The 19,222-nt window shown below is 43.8% G+C and overlaps 1 protein-coding gene across 6 annotated transcripts in view; it reads right to left on the reverse strand.

Annotated features, from left to right (window-relative positions):
* Positions 1 to 11,420, reverse strand: part of PIP5K1C (phosphatidylinositol-4-phosphate 5-kinase type 1 gamma) — a 79,580-nt gene extending 68,160 nt beyond the window's left edge. For 4 of the 6 annotated variants that reach the window (XM_087703275.1, XM_087703271.1, XM_087703272.1 and 1 more), the window contains exon 1: positions 11,220 to 11,420. In XM_087703275.1, coding sequence (XP_087559401.1) covers positions 11,220 to 11,340 — 121 coding nt within the window. In that variant the 5' untranslated portion in view covers positions 11,341 to 11,420. The remainder of the gene's footprint in view (positions 1 to 11,219) is intronic. The other 2 variants (XM_087703273.1, XM_087703274.1) reach the window with 1 other exon arrangement.
* Positions 11,421 to 19,222: the final 7,802 nt, after the last annotated feature.

Raw genomic sequence — 19,222 nt, forward strand, 5'->3', positions numbered from 1 at the left:
AAGGGTGGTGAGGGTCCGAATCTCCACGGGGAGATCGTTCCAGAGGGCCGGAGCAGCCACAGAGAAGGCCTTCCTCCGAGTGGTTGACAGCCGGCATTGGCCGGCAGATGGAATTCGGAGGAGGCCTAGTCTGTAAACCGCTCAGAGAGGGCTTAAAGTGGCAATGCTGTACCACCCAGAGTCACAACTGTCTGAGTTGGGCACTCATAGAAATGCAATCCATAAATCAAACTGAAAGAAAGGAGGAATAGGATCCCCCATCATGTTATGCCAGCGGCCCCTAAACTTTTGGACACTAGGGACCAGTTCCGTAGAAGATGTTTTTTCCAGGGTCTCTCTCTCTCTCTCTCTCTCTCTCTCTCTGGATTTCGCATGTTGCCTGGATCCCACATGTGCACAGATGGGGTTTCTTCTGCTTGCGTGGCCTGGTTCCTGAAAGGCCACAGACTGCTACCAGTCCACAGCGAGGGATTGGAGATCCCTGTGTTATGCCACTCTTATTTGCAGTTTATCGAATAAGCTCCAATTGGACAATCTCACACAATACATTAAGCGAAAACCAACAAGTTCATATTACAATTTAGGATAGTAGTGCATGGACACCACACTGTCGATAAGCAGGAAGAAAAGTCTAGATCAGAGGTGTCCAGCCTTAGCAACTTTTAAAGACTTGTGGACTTCCATTCCCAGAATTCCCCAGCCAGTAGCTTGCATGTTTTAAAAGTGAGTCTAGACAAACACCTGAATACTGAACTGAAGCACATGGTTAAACCTTGGAGTTGCAGAGATCAGATGAGTAAGTATTCCAGTTCACACATCCACTAAGCTCCCTGTTCCCGAGCAATCAATATTGCGCTTCCCAGGACAAAGCAAAGAAATAGCTGTTCAACGTTTCACCATCTGTGCTTTTGCTGTCTGCCTACTAGGCAGTCTCTTTGTTGGTGGGCCTTAATTACACTCCCTACAGCTGGCACGCAGGGCAGTAAGTGGCAGTGAACATTCAAAACCAAATGGGTGGCATTCGAAGAGACCGGAGCGGAGCACCACCTCCTCACCACCATCTCACAACCACCATAACCCCACTTTGGGGTATATCTGTGTAGGGGAGGAATGGTTGCTCAGTGGCTTACCTCACTTTCACGAGTTCTTTAAAGGAGGGCTCTCCAACCTTGGCAACTTTAAGCCTGGAGGATGGCTGTGGAATTCTGGGAGTTGAAGTCCCCCAGGCTTAAAGTTGCCAAGGTTGGAGACCCCTGCTTTAAATATTGGATTTTTTTCTTTCTTTTGTACCACAAACTTCTCACTTTTGTCGCAGAAAAACAGAAGAGCTTGGAAAATTGTCATATCACCAGCTGGATGGCTTAACAGATTGAAGACGCCGAGATTGAAAGAAGCAACCCTGAAGGACAGATAAAGGTAGTCCTCGACACATGACCACAATTGAGCCCAAAATTTCGGCGGCTAAGCAAGACAGTCAAGTGAGTGTTGCCCCATTTTACCACCTTCCTTGCCAGAGTTGTTAAGTTGAATCACTGCAGTGGATATGTTAGTAACCCGGTTGTTAAGTGAACCTGGTTTCTCCATTGACTTCGCTTGTCAGAAGGTCGCAAAAGGGGACCACATGGCCTTGAGACACAGCAATGGTCATAAATATGAACCAGTTGCCAAGCATTTGACTTTTGATCATGTGACCACAGGGATGCTGCAACGGTTGTTAAGTGTGGAAAATGATCATAAGGCATTTTTTCCCCAGTGCTGTTGTAACTTTGAATGAGAGGTTCAAAGTCGAGGACTACCTGTACTGCCTCCTCCCCCAGTGGTGGGTTCTGGATGCAGTTGCAACCGGTACGGTGCAACGGGGCCCGGCGTCTCTCACATGCATGCGCGCACATGCTTCCTTACCCCTGTGACGCCTCCACGATGCTCGGTGGAGAGTTGCACAGGCGCCATACGCACCATGCCTGGAAGCGCCAAAGAACTCAAATACAGGTAAGGAGCTCAGGCGGGCCCTCCGGAGCACCGTTCCAGAATGGTACCCAGTGCTCCCGGCAGGCACCGGTACGCCCGTATTGCCTGCAACCCACCACTGCCCCCCCCCAGAGCAGAGTGTGAGGGTGTGAGACTAGTCCAAGGTCCTTCAACTAGCCTCATGCCTAAGGCAAGACTTAAAACTCTCAGACTCCTGGTTCCTACCCTGAACCGCTGCACCCCCAAACTGCCTCTCTGTAGCCTCACATCACACAGGATTTATTTAGCTTGCCTTGCAAACTTGGCCTAGGTCAAACCCAAACAAATCACATTATCATCTGGCATAATGTGACATACAAGCTTGCTGCCTGTGTCTCTCCCCTCCCCCCCCCCCCGCCCTTTAAGCCTCGATTTTTCCTCTGGGATGCAAATACAGTGTCAGTTTGCATTATTCCTAATGCCTTCAAATCTTTCCTTAAAAGCTCATCATTTATGTGCTAAAACCCTGCATGGCTGCAGTGGAAGGAAAGCCCCCATAATATTGTGTGCGTTTTAAGTGAGCAAACCCTCCTTTAGGGCTCTTTGGGAGACAGACGGCAAGCTAGCCTTCTGTTGCCTTGTGCCGCAGGGTTCATGCATGGCATTAAACCTATAATGTGTTGGTTTTGTTCTGGCTTACCATAATGGGGAGATCCGGCCACCGTGGTTTGGAAATCAAAGTTTAGGGTTTTATGTTATGTATGAATCAGGCTTTTGCGGCTTAATTCTCTCTGAATCACTGCTCAGTTCAGACTTCACTCTGCGAATTATATGAACTGGGATTTAGAAGTCAAAATATGTTTCGGAGCTTCCCTCCGGCTTTCACAGCTGCGTGTCTCATCCAGCCCTCTTTGCTTGAAGCCAGAGCAAAAAGCAAACAAAGGTTTACCAATTCTGACATCGCATCGAAGCAGAATGAACTTAAATCGTGACCTGCGAGCTCACTTTAAACGACAGCATTATACAAGCTGTGCTTTGTGCTCACTTCAGTTCAAACCTTTACGGTTTTTTTGGTCAGTTCAAATTCCATTCGAAACGATAGTTTGCCTCTGCAATTCGATGTAGCACAGGTAGCCTTCGACTTATAATTCATTTAGTGGCCATTCAAAGTTATAACGGCACTGAAAAAAGTGACTTATGACCGTTTTTTACACTTACGATTGTTGCAGCATCCCCATGGTCACATGATCAAAGTTCACATGCTCAGATTTATGACGGTTGCAGTGTCCTGGGGTCGTGATCCCCTTTTGCGACCTTCTGGCAAGCAAAGTCAATGGGGAAGGCAGATTTGCTTAACAACAGTGTTGTTAACAACTGCAGTGATTCACTTAATATCTATGGCAAGAAAGGTTGTAAAATAGGGGGAAACTCACCGAACAACTGACTCACTTAACAACATAAACTTTGGGTTCCATTGTGGTTGTAAGCCGAGGACTTCTTGTATTTTGACGGGCTATGAACCTCCACTCAGAACAAAACTGCAGGTAGTCGTCGACGTACGACCATAATTGAGCCCAGAATTTATGTTGTTAAGTGAGCAATCATAAATATGAACCAGTTGCCAATTGTCTGAATTTTGATCACGTGATCAGGATGCTGCTGCAAAGGGCATAAATGTGAAAAACGGTTGTGAGACACATATTTCAGTGCTGTTGTAATTTATGAACAGTCACCAAATGAACGGTTGTAGGTCGAGGACTACCTGCATACAGTTTGACTAGCTTGGCAGCAACAGTGAAATCCTGGCCACTTTTTCTATAAAGCCCCCTCCTCAACTATTCCTCTATCACCCCCTTCTCCTCGCCCCACATTCCCCCCTTCATTTCAGCATACTTTACTCAGGATTGGGAGGGTTCTACGCATTCTCCCCCCCCCAACCTGCTTTGCACCCCTGAGCCCTCCTGCAGCCCAAGCAAAGGGTGCTGTTCAAAATGGCTATGTGCAGCTTTCTCTTTCTCTCTCCACAACACACGCACCCAACCTTGCTTATGCACCTTCCAGAAGAAAGGGAACAAAATCAGCCATTCGACATACAACAGGCTTTCTCACAAAAAATTGCTGAAGCAGCCCGATCCCCAGATTAACAGAATCCATAGCTACAAAGCTTGTGCTTGTAGCTTTTTATATAACTATACGGTGGGGTGGTTTTTTTCCCTTTTAAATTAAATTCTTACGTCGGCATTCCAAATTATGCACAGAAAGAAAACCAAACAAAACCACCAACTGCCCCCACTCCTAATGACACAGGGAATCAGCATATATGCACGGAGGCTCTCATTTCACATAATTATTCTCTATTTTTATAACATTCTAACTCTTTGGGGTTGGGAGAGAAAAAAAAACTGTGCAAGGTATGAGAGGCTAATTTTATTTTCAGAAAATTGGGCAAGATTAGAGAAGGTGGACCATCACCCAAATTTTACCAGGTATTGCCAATGCACTGCTTGGACTAGTTTGGCAATCATAAGGACTAGGATCTTAACGTTTTAAGCAATGAAATTAGCTCTCAGCTGAACTGTAGCCAGAGTGGACTTAAATCAACTTGATTTAAATCATAATTTTTAAAGGGCAACTGTCATCTCTGCTGTGAAATTGTATGAATGCAGCAAATGTTATCTCAGCTTGCAGAGCTTAGATTCATTGAATGAGTTTACCAAAAATGTAAACATTGCAAAATATACAGCCTCATGCTACATAACTAAGCTCCATTTCATGCTAAATAAACTAAATTGTTAATGTATCTTAAATAGAAAACTATCTTTAGATAGATTTTTATTTCAAAAGCATTTTATTAAATTTGTTAAAAATCAAAACAATCCAATTTATATCAAAAAGTCCAATTTAAATAAAAAAATCCAATTTAGATTTTTAAAATTCCATTTTTAAATTTTTTTAATCATCTATTTTTATCCACCCTGATTGCAGCCTTAATGGCCACTTATACAATCAGATGTTTACAACAGCCAGGATCTTGTGGGTAACTGGAATATCAGGAAAGATTTGGTGTTCAGTCCAAGCAAGTGCAAAGCAAACTATATGTTGAAAATGAGAGAAATCAAGCTCTCTGTTTCTTTCTAAGGAAGCTTTGCAGGTAATCCTTCACTTAGGACCATATTGGAGCCCAACATTTCTGCTGCTAAGTGAAATAGTTAAGTGAATTTTGCCCCATTTTATGGTCTTTCTTGCCAAAGTTAAGTGAATCATTGCTGATGTTAGGTTAGTAATTGATTGTCCAATGAATCTGGCTTCTCTATTGACTCGACTTTGTCAGAAGTTCCCAAAATATGATCATCTTGTCTCAGGACACTGCAACCATCATAAATATGAGCAAGTTGTCAAACATCCAAATTTTGATCACACGACCATGGGAATGCTGCAATCGTCGTAAGTGTGAAAAAGTCATCAGTCACTTATTTCAGTGACATTGTAACTTTGAACAGTCACTAAATGAACTGTTGTTAAGTCGAGGATTAGCAATATTTCCCACAATAGCTTGCAAAACATTTTACTCTCTAAAGCCTGAAGTTGTTTTCAGGCTAGAAATGAAATGGGCTAGTAAAACAATTATTGGGCTAGGAAAACACCGAATGATTGTTTTTCTCCTTTGCTGGCCCACTGCATTTGATGGGACTCTTTCTGCAAGCAGGATAGGCTAGTAAAGGAGAAACCATGTACCAAGATGAGGGAGGATTTTTATCACGTGGCACTTTAAAACCCTTGTACAATCCAGCCACAATAAGACAGTTCAGCCAAGCTCATTCCTTTGCATACTGATGAGATTTTTAAAATCCCTTCTAGTAACGCACCTGCCACAAAGACTTTAAGAGACACCGTGCTCACAGCCTCCTCCAATACCCTCACTCTTCATGTTGTGACCAAGCCAGCAGCAACCCACTTTGAACATTGCATGGGCTGGGGAGGGGCAAAATTGCTTTGTGTGAAATGCAGAGCTTGTTCATTCTGTCTTGTACCTTACTTGGAATCCACATCAAGAGCCATCAACAATCCCTCTGACTCTTTCAACTTCACTCCCAGCTGTATTAAATATGCATGAGACAAATATACAACGTACAACAAGCTTTACGGGACCCAGTAAAAGACATTGGAGACAACTTAACACCATGCAGCAATTATGTCGAGACTGTTGCTAAACATGATTTAAAACCTACCTATTTACACACACACATACACACACACACACACACACACACACAGCCTGATTTACAATAATGACATTACAGTAGTTAATATACCAACATCAGAGTTCATACTTCAGACTAAGCCTGAAGTATAGTTAAGGTATTTAGTCTACATCCTAAAGATTTACCTTCAAGATTGAAGTATGGTTAAGGCCATGTTCTCAACCTTGGCAACTTTAAAATATGTGGACTTCAACTCCCAGAATTCCCCAGCCAGCAATGCTGTTTCAGCAATGAGAAACACCGGGTTAAAAGTATTAGTTAATATTTTTATTAATTAGTGTTGACAACGGAGCTTACTGGAAGACTGAAGCAATCATTCTCTCTCAGCCTACCTCACCGGTCCGTGGCTGTGGGGGAAGACAAGAGGAGGAATACGTATGCCACCTTGAGATCCAAAATTGAGGCATAAATTTAACAAGCTCGAGTTATTTATAAAAATAATAAAGGTGGGGTTTGAAAAATGTAAAATAAACAAGTAGGTAAACCAGAACAAAACAAACGATGGCTTAGTATTCTGTGTGAACCTTAATCTATGACTAAGGATATCAAGCATAACCTACAGGTGCAGATAGATCATTACAAATTCTACCAACACAAGCAAAATATTCAGAGTCATGCCTCATTCCCATCATCCAAAATTCAATGTTGCCTGTAAGACTGTGAATTCAAATTTTGTCATGATCTTTAAGGTGAGAGTAATGAGGAGATTCCTGAATACAGACAGGAGTCTGGCAACATATGCACAAATTAACCCACCTAGGATAAATTGCAACCCTTGGTACCTTATCATCAGGAACACAATGTGAATCCCAGCTTCACCCACACGCATGCATGGAGGGGAGGAGGGGGAAACAACCTTGATTTATTCAGGCTCTTTATCACATGCTAGGGGCACAGCAAATGACTCATGTTTTTTTAAAAAGGGGTAGGTTTTAAATCTTTACATGCTGTTTTTAATTGTGTGAGGGGGAGGTGCAATTTCCTGTACCATCGACAATATTCTGATATAGATGCATTGCTGTAATAGAAAAATGATTAATATTTATTTTCCCTTCTGACAAAAGACTTCCTTTTTAAAAATAGGAAGTTTAAAAAGTCACCGACTGGTTGAACTGAAGATGAAATCAACTGGAGAGCAAAAGATGGATTTCAAATTCTCACCCGATTAGTTTTAACTAACTTGTATGCTGAAATAGGCACTGTCTCTGAATTCTAGTATGGCGGCATGACTACATCCCCTGGGGGAGGAGAAAAAAAGAACAAGCTTTGTTCTCAATTTTAAAAAGAAAATTCTAAAACAGTGTTTTTCAACCACTGTGCCGCGGCACACTAGTGTGCCGTGACATAGTGTAAGGTGTGCCGTGGGAAAAACACTTTATATATAGTCAATATAGGCACAGAGTTAATTTTTTTTAACATTTTCTAATGGTGGTGTGCCTCGTGATTTTTTTCATGAAAAAAGTGTGCCTTTGCACAAAAAATGTTGAAAAACACTGTTCTAAAAAGATAAAGTGGGAAAAAACATCCTTGGGAGGATATGGTAAAAGATCCTATTTAAACCAAGGATTTTTCTGGAGGGGGGGGAATGAAGAATAAAATTAATTATGGTAATACATGAGGGTCAGAGCGATGATGGGGGACTGGATGATGTCCAGATTATGTCCGTACTCTGCCATATTCCTTTCATGCTTCTAAGGGTCTCCTTCCCACAAACAATATTGCATGCAGCTGACCAATTTTCTCACTTCTGCCTCCATCCTGACGACAAAGCTGTCCTCTTTTCAACTCAGAAAATTGCAGAATAAGCCCCTTTCCACACAGTCTTTAGCTCCCACTAGACTTTCACCACTCCTGCCTCCTCCTTCATCCCTCTTTCTCTAAAATTACCTCTCTCAACACCACCAAGCTATATCCCCCCCCCCAAACTGTATTTCCTGATTTCTGCCTGCTTCCAAGACTTTTTGCTCTCTCTCTGACACTGATTATTTACTGTAAACCCCCAAATCACTTTTCCAGCCTCAGACCGTTGCTTCACTTCTCTCTAATCCTCCCATGGCTGGTTTCTCCCCCACTCTTTCAGCCTCTCCTTAAAATCCAAGATTTCTGCCAAACAATCTTAAATATTTCCCACCCAGCTTTTCTCCTGCAAATCTGCCTGCTGCATCCTATTGTAAGTGTCCTTTTCCTCAACTTTTCATTCTTACACATCAGCAGCATTAACTCAAGTTACCCTCGGGGTCTCCATTCTGATTTTTTTCCATTCCACACCCAATTATCTCATCCTATGAACTTATGTACTGTAAATCTGTATTGTCCCTTTATGCTCTTCTCTGGCCACTCTACAATGTACTGCTTCTGTTAACTATACTGGTAGGCCTTGACTTACTACATTTAATGACCATCCGAAGTTACAATGGCGCTGAAAAAAGTGGCTTATGACCATTTTTCACACTTGCGACTTTTGTAGCATCCCCATGGTCATGTGATCAAAATTCAGATACTTGGCAACTGACTCATATTTATGACAGTTGCAGTGTCCTGGGGACATGTGATCAGCTTCTGTGACCTTCTGACAAACAAAGTCAATGGGGGAAGCCAGATTCACTTAACAACCAGGTTACAAACCTTTTGCAGTTTGTACTACAATTGCAGTGATTCACTTAACAACTATGGCAAGAAAGGTAGTAAAAGGGGGCAAAATTCAATTAACAAATGTCTCACTTAGCAACAGAAATTTTGGCTCAATTATGATAAGTCGAGGACTACCTGTAATGCTAATTACCCTGATGGTCAATAATAAGAATGGTACTAATGTGCATAACCCAGCAACTTCCAGTTCCCCCACATATCAAAAAATGCTTTGCTTAATAACAGAAAACCTATACTTTTCCCCCTTCCTGGTTTTGCCCCCAAATCCATTATTGTATTCCAATCCACACATTTCAATGTGCGCTATCAACACCAAGTTGCTAAATTGTATACTGGAGGACTCCATGATCATTTTTCACCCTCCCAACAGAGATCAACAGAGATGTCCTCTGAACAAGGACTGTTACTGATTTTCAATGTTCTGATGCGAATTTTAACAGTATTAATACAGTTGAATAGATGGAATTACTAAAAGCCAACCAGTAACTTGTATCAATAAATGTCATATTACAGATAGCCCTCGACTTACAACCACAATTGAGTGCAAAATTTCTGTTGTTAAGTAAGACATTTGTTAATTGAGTTTTGCCCCATTTTACCACCTTTCTTGCTCAATTGTTAAGTGAATCACCACAATTGATAATTTAGTAACCCGGCAGTTAACTGAATCTGACTTCCCCATTGACTTTGTTTGTCAGAAGGTCACAAAAGGGGATCGTGTAATCTTGGGACACAGCAGTTATAAATATGAACCACTTCCGAAGCATCTGAATTCTGAACACATGGGGATGCTACAAAGGCCGCGACTATGAACAACAGTGATAAGTCAGATTTTTCAGTGCTGTTGTAATTTTGGTTACTATATGAAGTGTTTGTTGTAAGTCGAGGACTATCTGTACTAACAGCTGACCAGTAACCTGTATCAATAAATGTCATATTATTAAATAAAGCCAAAGAGCCAGTGCTATCCGAAGATGTCTCCCTGGTCATGTGGCCGGTATGACTAAACGGCGAAGGCGCATGAAACGCTGTTACCTTCCCACCAAAGGTGGTCCCTATTTTTCTACTTGCATTTTTACATGCTTTCGAACTGCTAGGTTGGCAGAAGCTGGGACAAGTAACAGGAGCTCACTCTGTTACTTGGCTGTAGGGATTCGAACTGCCGACCTTTCTGATCGACAAGCTCAGCGTCTTAGCCACTGAGCCATCGCATCCCTATTTCTCTCTATATACATATATCTTTCTTTCCTTATATTTATATATATTTATTTCTGTATCTATTTCTTTCCTGTATATAGATATAGATTTATTGTAACATGAAGGCAAACAGGGCTACTTTTAAGCCTTCACTTCCAATTCAAGGCCTACTACAGGTAGTCCTCGACTTACAACCATAATTGAGCCCAACATTTATGCTGCCAAAAGTGAGACATTTGTTAAGTGCGTTTTGCCCCATTTTACGACTGTACTTGCTACAGTTGTTAAGCGAATCATCGCAGTTGTTCAGTTAATAACCCGGTTGTTAAAGGAATCTGGCTTCCCCCCTTGACTTTGCTCCTCAGAAGGTCGGAAAAGGTGTTCCCAGGACCGGTGGGTGACTGAACCCGTCACAAATAGGAACGAATTGTCAAGCATCCAAATCTTACGTCCCGTGACCATAAAGGGTCATAAAGTGTGAAAAATGGTCCCTTTTTCCAGTGACCTTGTGATTTCAAATGGTCACTAAACGAGCTGCTGTAAATCGAGGACTACCTGCATTTATCACTTATCAATAACCCAGTCTCTTCCCCACCCCATCTCCACCATTCTTCGGCAGATACTCATAAGCCCAAATTGTGCCATCGCGGCGCCTCTACTATCAAAACATCCCAAGATCCCGACCCTCTTTTCCCCCTCAATCTCGACCTAGTCACGGTCTCCTCTTCCTCCTTCCAGTGAACGGGAGCAAACAAACCAGGATCAGCCTCAGGAAGCCCCGCGATGATGATGATGATGATGATGACGCCGCCTCCCCCTCCCCAGTTTTGCCCTCAACGATCAGGATGAGCAACTGGGCAAATCCTGAAGGAAAGGATCGGCCTCCCTTCAGCCCCAGCCGCCCACCCAGCGCTCCTTGAAGGCCCTTCGGTACCCTCGGACTGCATTTCAACCCCGAAGGGGAGGGGAAAGCCACCCATGACCGGGAGGAGGGCGACCACCAGGTGAGGCCGGGCAGCCGAGCGCATCGCGGGCGGGAAAAGACGGTTGCCCCGGGCGACCATGGAGGAGAAGCCCCCCCTCCCCTGCTGGCGCGAGGAGGAGACCCCGTGGCCTCCCGCCTCAGGACCGGCGTGGGGAGGGGGTCGCCTCCATAACGCTCACCTCCTCCTGCCGCCGAGTCCAGCGGTGCCCCCCAACCGCCCGCTTCGGGGGTGACGGCTCCGGCTCCTCCCGCCTCGGCTCCTCCAGCGGAGCCCGTCTCGTCGGACGCCTCCAGGTCCATAGCTGGCGGAGGCCCGCGCCCGCCTCGCCTCAGCCCGCGACTCGCCGCCGCTAAGCAGAAGAGCGAGAAAGAGAGAGAGAAAAGAGAGAAGGGAGGGAGAGACCGGGCGGGAGACGACTCAACAGCAGCGCGCAGGCGCTAGCTCGGCGGCCGGACCGCGAGGTCGGAGGGCTAGAGCGACCCGCCAAGGGAGCGGAAGAGGCGGCTGTGTTACTATTTGGCCATTCCCCTCCACGGCGATAGGTTCCGGTCTGGGTTTGGGACATTAGGAAGCTTAGGCTGGGAAGGAGACGCTCTGGGAAGCTGGCGCTTTTCTATTGAGCATGTGGTGCAATGTTGCTTGCTTTAGGGCCAAGAAGGATAGTTTGGACTCTGATGTTTACATTGCCCAGAGTCATTGTGAATTGGGCAGTGTTTCCAGTGTATATTAAATAAACATAAATAGAAGTCTTCTAGGTTTTCTTGTCACAGTAGACTAACACGGATCTCCCTCTGTAACTCAGAATACCCAATTCTTTCTTTGCAAACCAGGAACTCTGCCCAATATTCATTATTGATTTTTATTGATCATTTAAAATTGTAGAGCTGCTGGTTTATTGGACATTCTAGGCAGCTGATAATGTATTTGTGGTGGGAAAAATGAATTTTTCCTCCCTGTCTTTTCGAAGTGACCAGCCTCAAATCCAGCCTCACTTTGCTAATCCTATCAGACCCAAATTGACCCTCCCTGCCTCAGAGAAAGCCCCCCCACACACTCTAATCCCATCGAAACCAAACAATAGAAGTCTCCTCACTAGCTCATTGCAAGAGCCAGTCTAGTGGTTAAATAAATAATAAAGTTAAACATAATAAAGTTAAATGCTACATTAAAACCACTAATAAAAGACTGTTGTGCCATGCAAAGAAAAGAACTCTTAGCCATACACACACACACACACACACACACACACACACACACACGAATATGGCTGTGTGTGTGTGTGTATTCTAGCATAACTCTGGAACGCCTTAAGCAATTTTAAACAAACCTGGTACACAGATGACTTACTCTCTGCAAACAAACACTGTAGGGGTAAGACACCCCTAACACCCTTCGGGGGGGGGTGTCTTTTGTTACGATACAGCCTGTTGTGCCTTAAAATGGCTTCTACTGTACAGAGCAGTGGAGTTTCCATGTTAATGGCTTCACAGTACTCCACAAGGGGGCTGCCTCTGGTAAAGGGAAAATCCAACATTAGAAATTACGTTTGGTCCAGACATTTTCCCCCTATGCATAAATACCTGGGCAACACTAGTAGAAATATACTGCAGAATAATTTTAGGGAATTGTCTCTTGAAAGAAAACACCCTTGGGACAACCATGACTTGGATGACAGAGAATCTCCATAGACATCTTTGGGAGAATTTGCTTTTGCACTTAATTTCAGTTGACATTGAAGACAATTCTATATTAGCAGTTTGAAAATATGCAAAATGCAAGTAGATTAATTGGTACCATTTTGGTGGGAAGGTCACAGCATTTCGTGACTCTTTGGCATCTAGCCCTGTTGGCTACATGACCATGGAAAATACCTGCGGACAACACTGGCTCCCTGCTCACAATTGACATGAAAATCTTCACCTGTTTAATGATCAATATTTAGATATGAATAAAAGTATTACGGAATTTCCAAAGTATCTTAAATTGTTCCTTTTAGTCAGATTAAAAGCTACGCATTTCGTAGCTACTTCTGGAAAGATTTCTAGCGTGGCAGCTAAAAATTTGTAAAGCTAAGTATTTGAAGCTACTGCAGCAAAATGTTCCCCGTTTTACAGAAATATTAAGCTTTCCTCTGTACACCTTGGAAAGAGTGACACCTTCTGGCGGATATTGCTTTCTGTATCTTTTTATTTGTTTTTAAAGATAAGCTTTATTCATGTTTTCAAGCTATAAAGATAAAAGCTATCAAAAATGAACAGGTAAGGGGAAAAAAGGGGGAAATAGCAATAGCAGTTAGACTTATATACCGCTTCATAGGGCTTTCAGCCCTCTCTAAGCGGTTTACAGAGTCAGCATATTGCCCCCAACAACAATCCGGGTCCTCATTTTACCCACCTCGGAAGGATGGAAGGTTGAGTCAACCCTGAGCCGGTGAGATTTGAACCGCTGAACTGCAGATAGCAGTCAGCTGAAGTGGCCTGCCGTACTGCACTCTAACCACTGCGCCACCTCGGCAAGAGAAAGAAAGGTCAAAGTGAAAAAAAGAAAGGAAGAAGAAATACCAAGAAATAACTTCCGACTTTCTTTTACAGCAGATATAAGTCGAGCAGGCCTCGACTTCCAACAGTTCGTTTCATCCTTTTTCACGGAGTCTCCAAACCTCTCATCACCCTCGCAGCTTTTCTCTGTAGTTTCCAGCTTCTCAGCATCCTCCTTATATTGTGCAATAAGGAGTAAAGTTGATATTTATTGATGAAATCTATGCACCGCCCAACTCACTGTTGTCACATTGGAATTATAGTTCAGAACAACCTTTCCCGTTGGCAGCACAGTGGAAGGGGGAAGCGGGGAAAGAGGGAATTTTGTGGGAGGGGCAGATGCATATTACTGTGTGTTTACGGAAGCACCCAGTGCTCACGTTTGTGCTCGCACGAGTAGTGCTACAAGTGTCCACAATGCTCACACTAATGGTGCTTACAAATGCACGACACTCACATGAGGCCCCCGAGAACCTGTGATGCTCGTGCGAGTGGGGCTATGAGCCCCCACCCACAATGCTTGCGTGAGGGGGGGGGCTGTCCGTGTGCTTACATGCACGCACAATAGCTGGCTGCTCACCAGTGGTGGGTTTCAAACTTTTTTAGAACCTCTTCTGTAGGTGTGGCTTGCTTTGTGGGAGTGGCTTGTTGGCCATGTGACTGAGTGGGAGTGGCTTGTTGGCCATGTGACTGGGTGGGCATGGCCAACTTGCAAAATGTAGAGAAAGTCACTTAGCAACCAAAATGTTGGCTCAGAAACTCTGGCATTTGAAGCACGCAAGTCTTAAAGCTGTCAAGTTACAAGACCCTCGCACCCCTAACCCCTTAGAAAAAAATCCCCCAGGGGTGTTCAAACCTGACAGCTTTAAGACTTGTGGACTTCAACTCCCAGAATTCCTCCTCTCGCTCTTCATCTTGATGATGTGCGGACGGACGGGGGGAGGGAGCTGGAACCGGTTCTAAACAGCATAGTGCAATCATGCCCCTGTGACAGTGAAGAAGCTGGCTTAGGGAATTTAATATTGCACTTCTGGAATTCCATCGTCCATAATTAAGTCTGTTCAAATGGATTCTAAAAGCTATCCTTTGTGTTTGTAGCGAGCGATGTGATTGTTGTAATTGAGGGAGGGATTCTTTCCTGATTTCTTCTTTATTGATACCTTTTCCTCTCTATGCCTTGTCTGGGGGGGCGGGGGACTGTTTTTCTGAGAGGACTGCTTCCTTTTATCTGTCTCTTTAACTGTTTCTCTGGCTCTTTGTTCTTTTTCCTTTTCCTTATCCTGCGAATGGGAGTTAATCAAATCTTCTGCCAGCACTTTAGTGGGAGTTCTTGGGGCCCGATATTGCATTTGAAGAAAAACAGCTAAATCTTTTTTCAATGACTCTACATCATGTTGGATGGCAATTAATTGTTCAAATATTGAGACCACCGTTTGTGCTGTGAGAAGGCATTGCTTTGCCATAAACTCAGTTGAATTTTCCCAGGGTAAACTCTCCATACTCTGAATTATCTGGTTGTTCTTTGCCTTTTTAGTCTCTAACTTAGACTCAATAAAGGAGGTTGTTGGGCTAGTTGTTTGTGATAAGAGCTGGCAATCATTTTTTTTCCCCCTCCACCAGATTGGAGAAGTCTAGTAAATGCTGATTTGCCATATCATTTTGCCGGTCCTGTTCTAATCTCTCCAGATTGTTGGAGATGGGGGGGTTAGTTTTACTTACAGATCTCTTGCCAACAAAGAGCTCCTCAATTCGTGGTTGTTTTGCTGTCTTCACTGGAGGAAGAGATCCTGGGCTGGTGCCATGGCGTTTCTTTCTTTTTCCCATGCTTATTTAAATCTTCGGCAGCAACAAATGTTTTTGTTTGTATTATGTTCTACGCTGTTATCTCCACCAAAAAATGTTAATTAAATAAAAAAGAATCAAGTAGGAGTACTAAAAATTGATAAAATAAAATAAAACCGAGAGGCACTACTGCAAACACGCTCCAGCTGCACCGGCTGCAGCTCCTTCAAACGGCATAATAGATTTGTGGACCCTCTTCTATAGAAGGGGTTAGAACTGGCAGGAACCCACCCCTGCCTGGTCAAGCAGCCCAGTTGCGAATAGGCCACAACCTGGTAGTGGGCTGCAGCCCATCGGTTGGGGACCCCTGGCTTAAGAGGATTCTGGAGGCCAGGTAGTAGTTAAAGCCCATTCTGGGCTACAGGTTTTGCATTTCTGCTTTAAACCCAAGCCTACAGGCCAATATTCTCAACTTTGGATCCTGGGATTAGTGGTGGTTCATGATGGTCCTGCAAGTATTTCCTGGTGGGAATACTATAATAAAAATACTTCTTTTTAAAGTACCCAAAACTTCACAAGAACCCCAAAACTCATGAGACTTTTGACACTTCATTTAATATTGAATATTGCTATTTAGACTATAAGAGCCCTGGTGGCCCAGTAGTTAGAATGCAGTATTGCAGATTAACTCTGCTGGCTGTCAGCAGTTTGATTCTCACTGGCTCAAGGTTGACTCAGCCTTCCATCCTTCCGAGGTCGGTAAAATGAGGACTCAGATTGCTGGGGGCAAGATTCTTACTCGGTAAACTGCTTAGAGAGGGCTATAAAGCACTGTGAAGCGGTATATAAGCCTAAGTGCTATTGCTACATCGACTCATCCACCCACCCACCCAACCAGGGGTGAAATTCAGCAGGTTCTGACAGGTTCTGGAGAAACGGGAGCAGAAATTTTGAAGATTGGAGAACCAGAAAATACCACCTCTGGCTGGCCCTACAGTGGCGAGGGAATGGGGATTTTGCAGTATCCTTCCCCTGTCATGCCCATCAAGCCATGCCCACAGAACTGGTGGTAAAAAAAAAATTGAATTTCACCACTATACCCACCAGAGGTGGGTTCCTACCAGTTCGCACCTATTCGGTAGAACCGGTTCGTCAAATCTACCGAACCGGTTAGAAGAGGTTCCACCAGTGGACCCGGAAAGCAGGCCACACCTACAGAAGAGGTTCCAAAATTTTTTGAAACCCACCACTGGTCCTTGGATATGATTATTCTACACTATCATGCTCATATTTATAAAACTCAGTGCCTCTGTGAAAGGTAAGGATGACTACTGCGTTTGTGGTGCAATCAGAACATTACGTGTATTGAAGTTGTTTTAACGCAAATCAAAGATGCCTTTTAAAAAACAAGTTTACATCATATTCTTATGCATGCCAGTGCTGTGGGTGAGGTAATTTAAGGTGATTCTGACAAGTGTCGTCGGCATCTTCATATCCAGTCACTTGGGCGGCAAGCCACTCCCACCCGGTCACATGAGTGACAAGCCACTCCCACAAAGGAGGCCACACCCACAGAGTAGGTTCGAACAATTTTTGAAACCCACCACTGATACCCACCCACCCACCAACCAACCACCCATCCATCCAATTTATATGGCTGCACTGCCCATCTCACTTATGTGACTCTGGGGGGCATAATATCAAATAGATAAACACTAATTAACATAATAGCAGTTTAATTTATTCTAGGGGCCACATTAATTTAATTTGGAGGTTTTGCATACCCGGTGACCCTCAACAGGGATAGAGTTATCTCAGAGGCAGTCCCACTGCCATCAAGGCTAAAAGCTCTTGGTGGATCTGAACTAAAGGTCAGATTTTTGGGGAAAGGTATTGATTGAAATGTCATATGTCAGTTACTAAACAAACATTTGAATTTTCTCCCAAGTTAGCTTTGCCACATATATATTTGGTGGCCAGAAAAATAAATTACAAATTAAACAACTCATTACCTTTTTATTTCTAGAGGCCAAATTAATCAGTGCCAAACAACAGAAAGGACTAGCTATCATCTCATCAGATAGATGGGATAAGATTTGGTCTATAGCTCTAGTGGTGAAGTGGTTAGGCTGCAGTATCGCAGGCAAACTTTGCCCACAAGCCTGGAGTTTGATCCTGATGGGGCTCAAGGTTGACTCAACTTTCCACCCTTCCAAGGTCAATAAAATGAGGAGCCAGATTGTTGAGGACAATAGGCTGACACTGTAAAACTCCCAGAGTGCTACACTATATTGCCAAAAGTATCCGATCACCCATCCAAATAATCAGAATCAGGTGTTCCATGGCCACAGGGGTATAAAATCAAGTATCTAGGCATGCAGACTGTTTTTATAAACATTTGTGAAAGAATGGGTCGTTCTCAGGAGCTCAATGAATTCCAGCGTGGAACTGTGATAGGATGCCACCTGTGCAATAAATCCAGTTGTGCAATTTCCTCGCTCCTAAATATTCCCCAGTCAACTGTCAGCTGTATTATAAGAACGTGGAAGTGTTTGGGAATGACAGCAACTCAGCCATGAAGTGGTAGGCCACGTAAACTCATCCAACATCAGTGTGTGACTTCATAAATGCGCTTCTGGAAGAATGGTCACAAATTCCCATAAACACACTCCTAAACCTTGTGGACAGCCTTCCCAGAAGAGTTGAAGCTGTTATAGCTGCAAAGGGTGGACCGACGTCACATTGAACCCTATGGATTAGGAATGGGATATCGCTTACAGTAAGTTCATATGCGAGTAAAGGCAGGTGAGCGAATACTTTTGGCAATATAGTGTATAAGGCAACCTATAAGCGTAAATAATATTGCTATAGCTTTGCTTGAAAAAGATAACATCCATTCTATGACAGGTCAAAATAAATGGTGGCATTTCATAATCTATATATAAGATAAGCATGCTCAAAATTGCATGTATCCAAAATTATGGGCACACTAAAAGTTACCAATAGTGTGTTCATGTTTATAATTTTGGTAACTTAACAAGTTTCTTCTAACCTCAAATATGGAAGCTGGACTCATATGCTACCTTCAGTTTGTCTCAGCCTATCCTGTTGATTAAACCAGAATTAACTGAGGTCAAACATTTCAACTAAAACCATGTGCTATAAATCGCAAAGTACATGTATTTGCTTAGCTTAGCACTGTGATGGCAAACCTATGGCATGCGTGCCAGAAGTGGCACGCAGAGCCATCTCTCCAGACATGCCAGCCAGCGACCATTGCTCTTCTGGGTTATGGAGTGCACATGCGCAACGCCCAGCTGGTCTTCGCATGCGCGGGAGCACCGAAAACTGGAATAGCATCTCCCTGGCGCATATGTGCGCACCAGGGAACTGAGATTCTGGTCTCCGGCCGGCCAGCTACTCTTCGCATGTGCATGCATGCCAGAAACTGGAAGACCATGTGACCAGCATGCATGCGCATGCTGGAAACTGAAAGCTTCACTTCCTAGTGCGCACATGTGCGCCAGGGAGATGCTCATCTGGTTTCCAGCACTCCCCCGGGTGAACATGCTCCCATTTCGGCACTGTGCTGAAAAGGTTCGCTAACACTGGTTTGGCACAATGCACAAATTAGACCAGGGATCTCCAGCTTTGGCAACCTTAAGATTGGTGGACTTCAACTCCCAGAATTCCTCAGCCAGCCATGGAATCCTGGGAGTTGAAGTCCACCAGTCTTAAAAGTTGCCAAGGCTGGAGAGACCCCTGAATGAGGCCATTGTGTCAGGTGATCACATTTTAAGTATTTGGAATTAAATATTATTGGAGTTAAATAATTAAATAAGTATTTAATTACAGATAGAAG

This window comes from Thamnophis sirtalis, unplaced genomic scaffold (assembly GCF_051295495.1).
Source record: "Thamnophis sirtalis isolate CommonGarterSnake01/CBP01778 unplaced genomic scaffold, rThaSir2_p1.2 scaffold_1, whole genome shotgun sequence".
Taxonomy (NCBI): domain Eukaryota; kingdom Metazoa; phylum Chordata; class Lepidosauria; order Squamata; family Natricidae; genus Thamnophis; species Thamnophis sirtalis.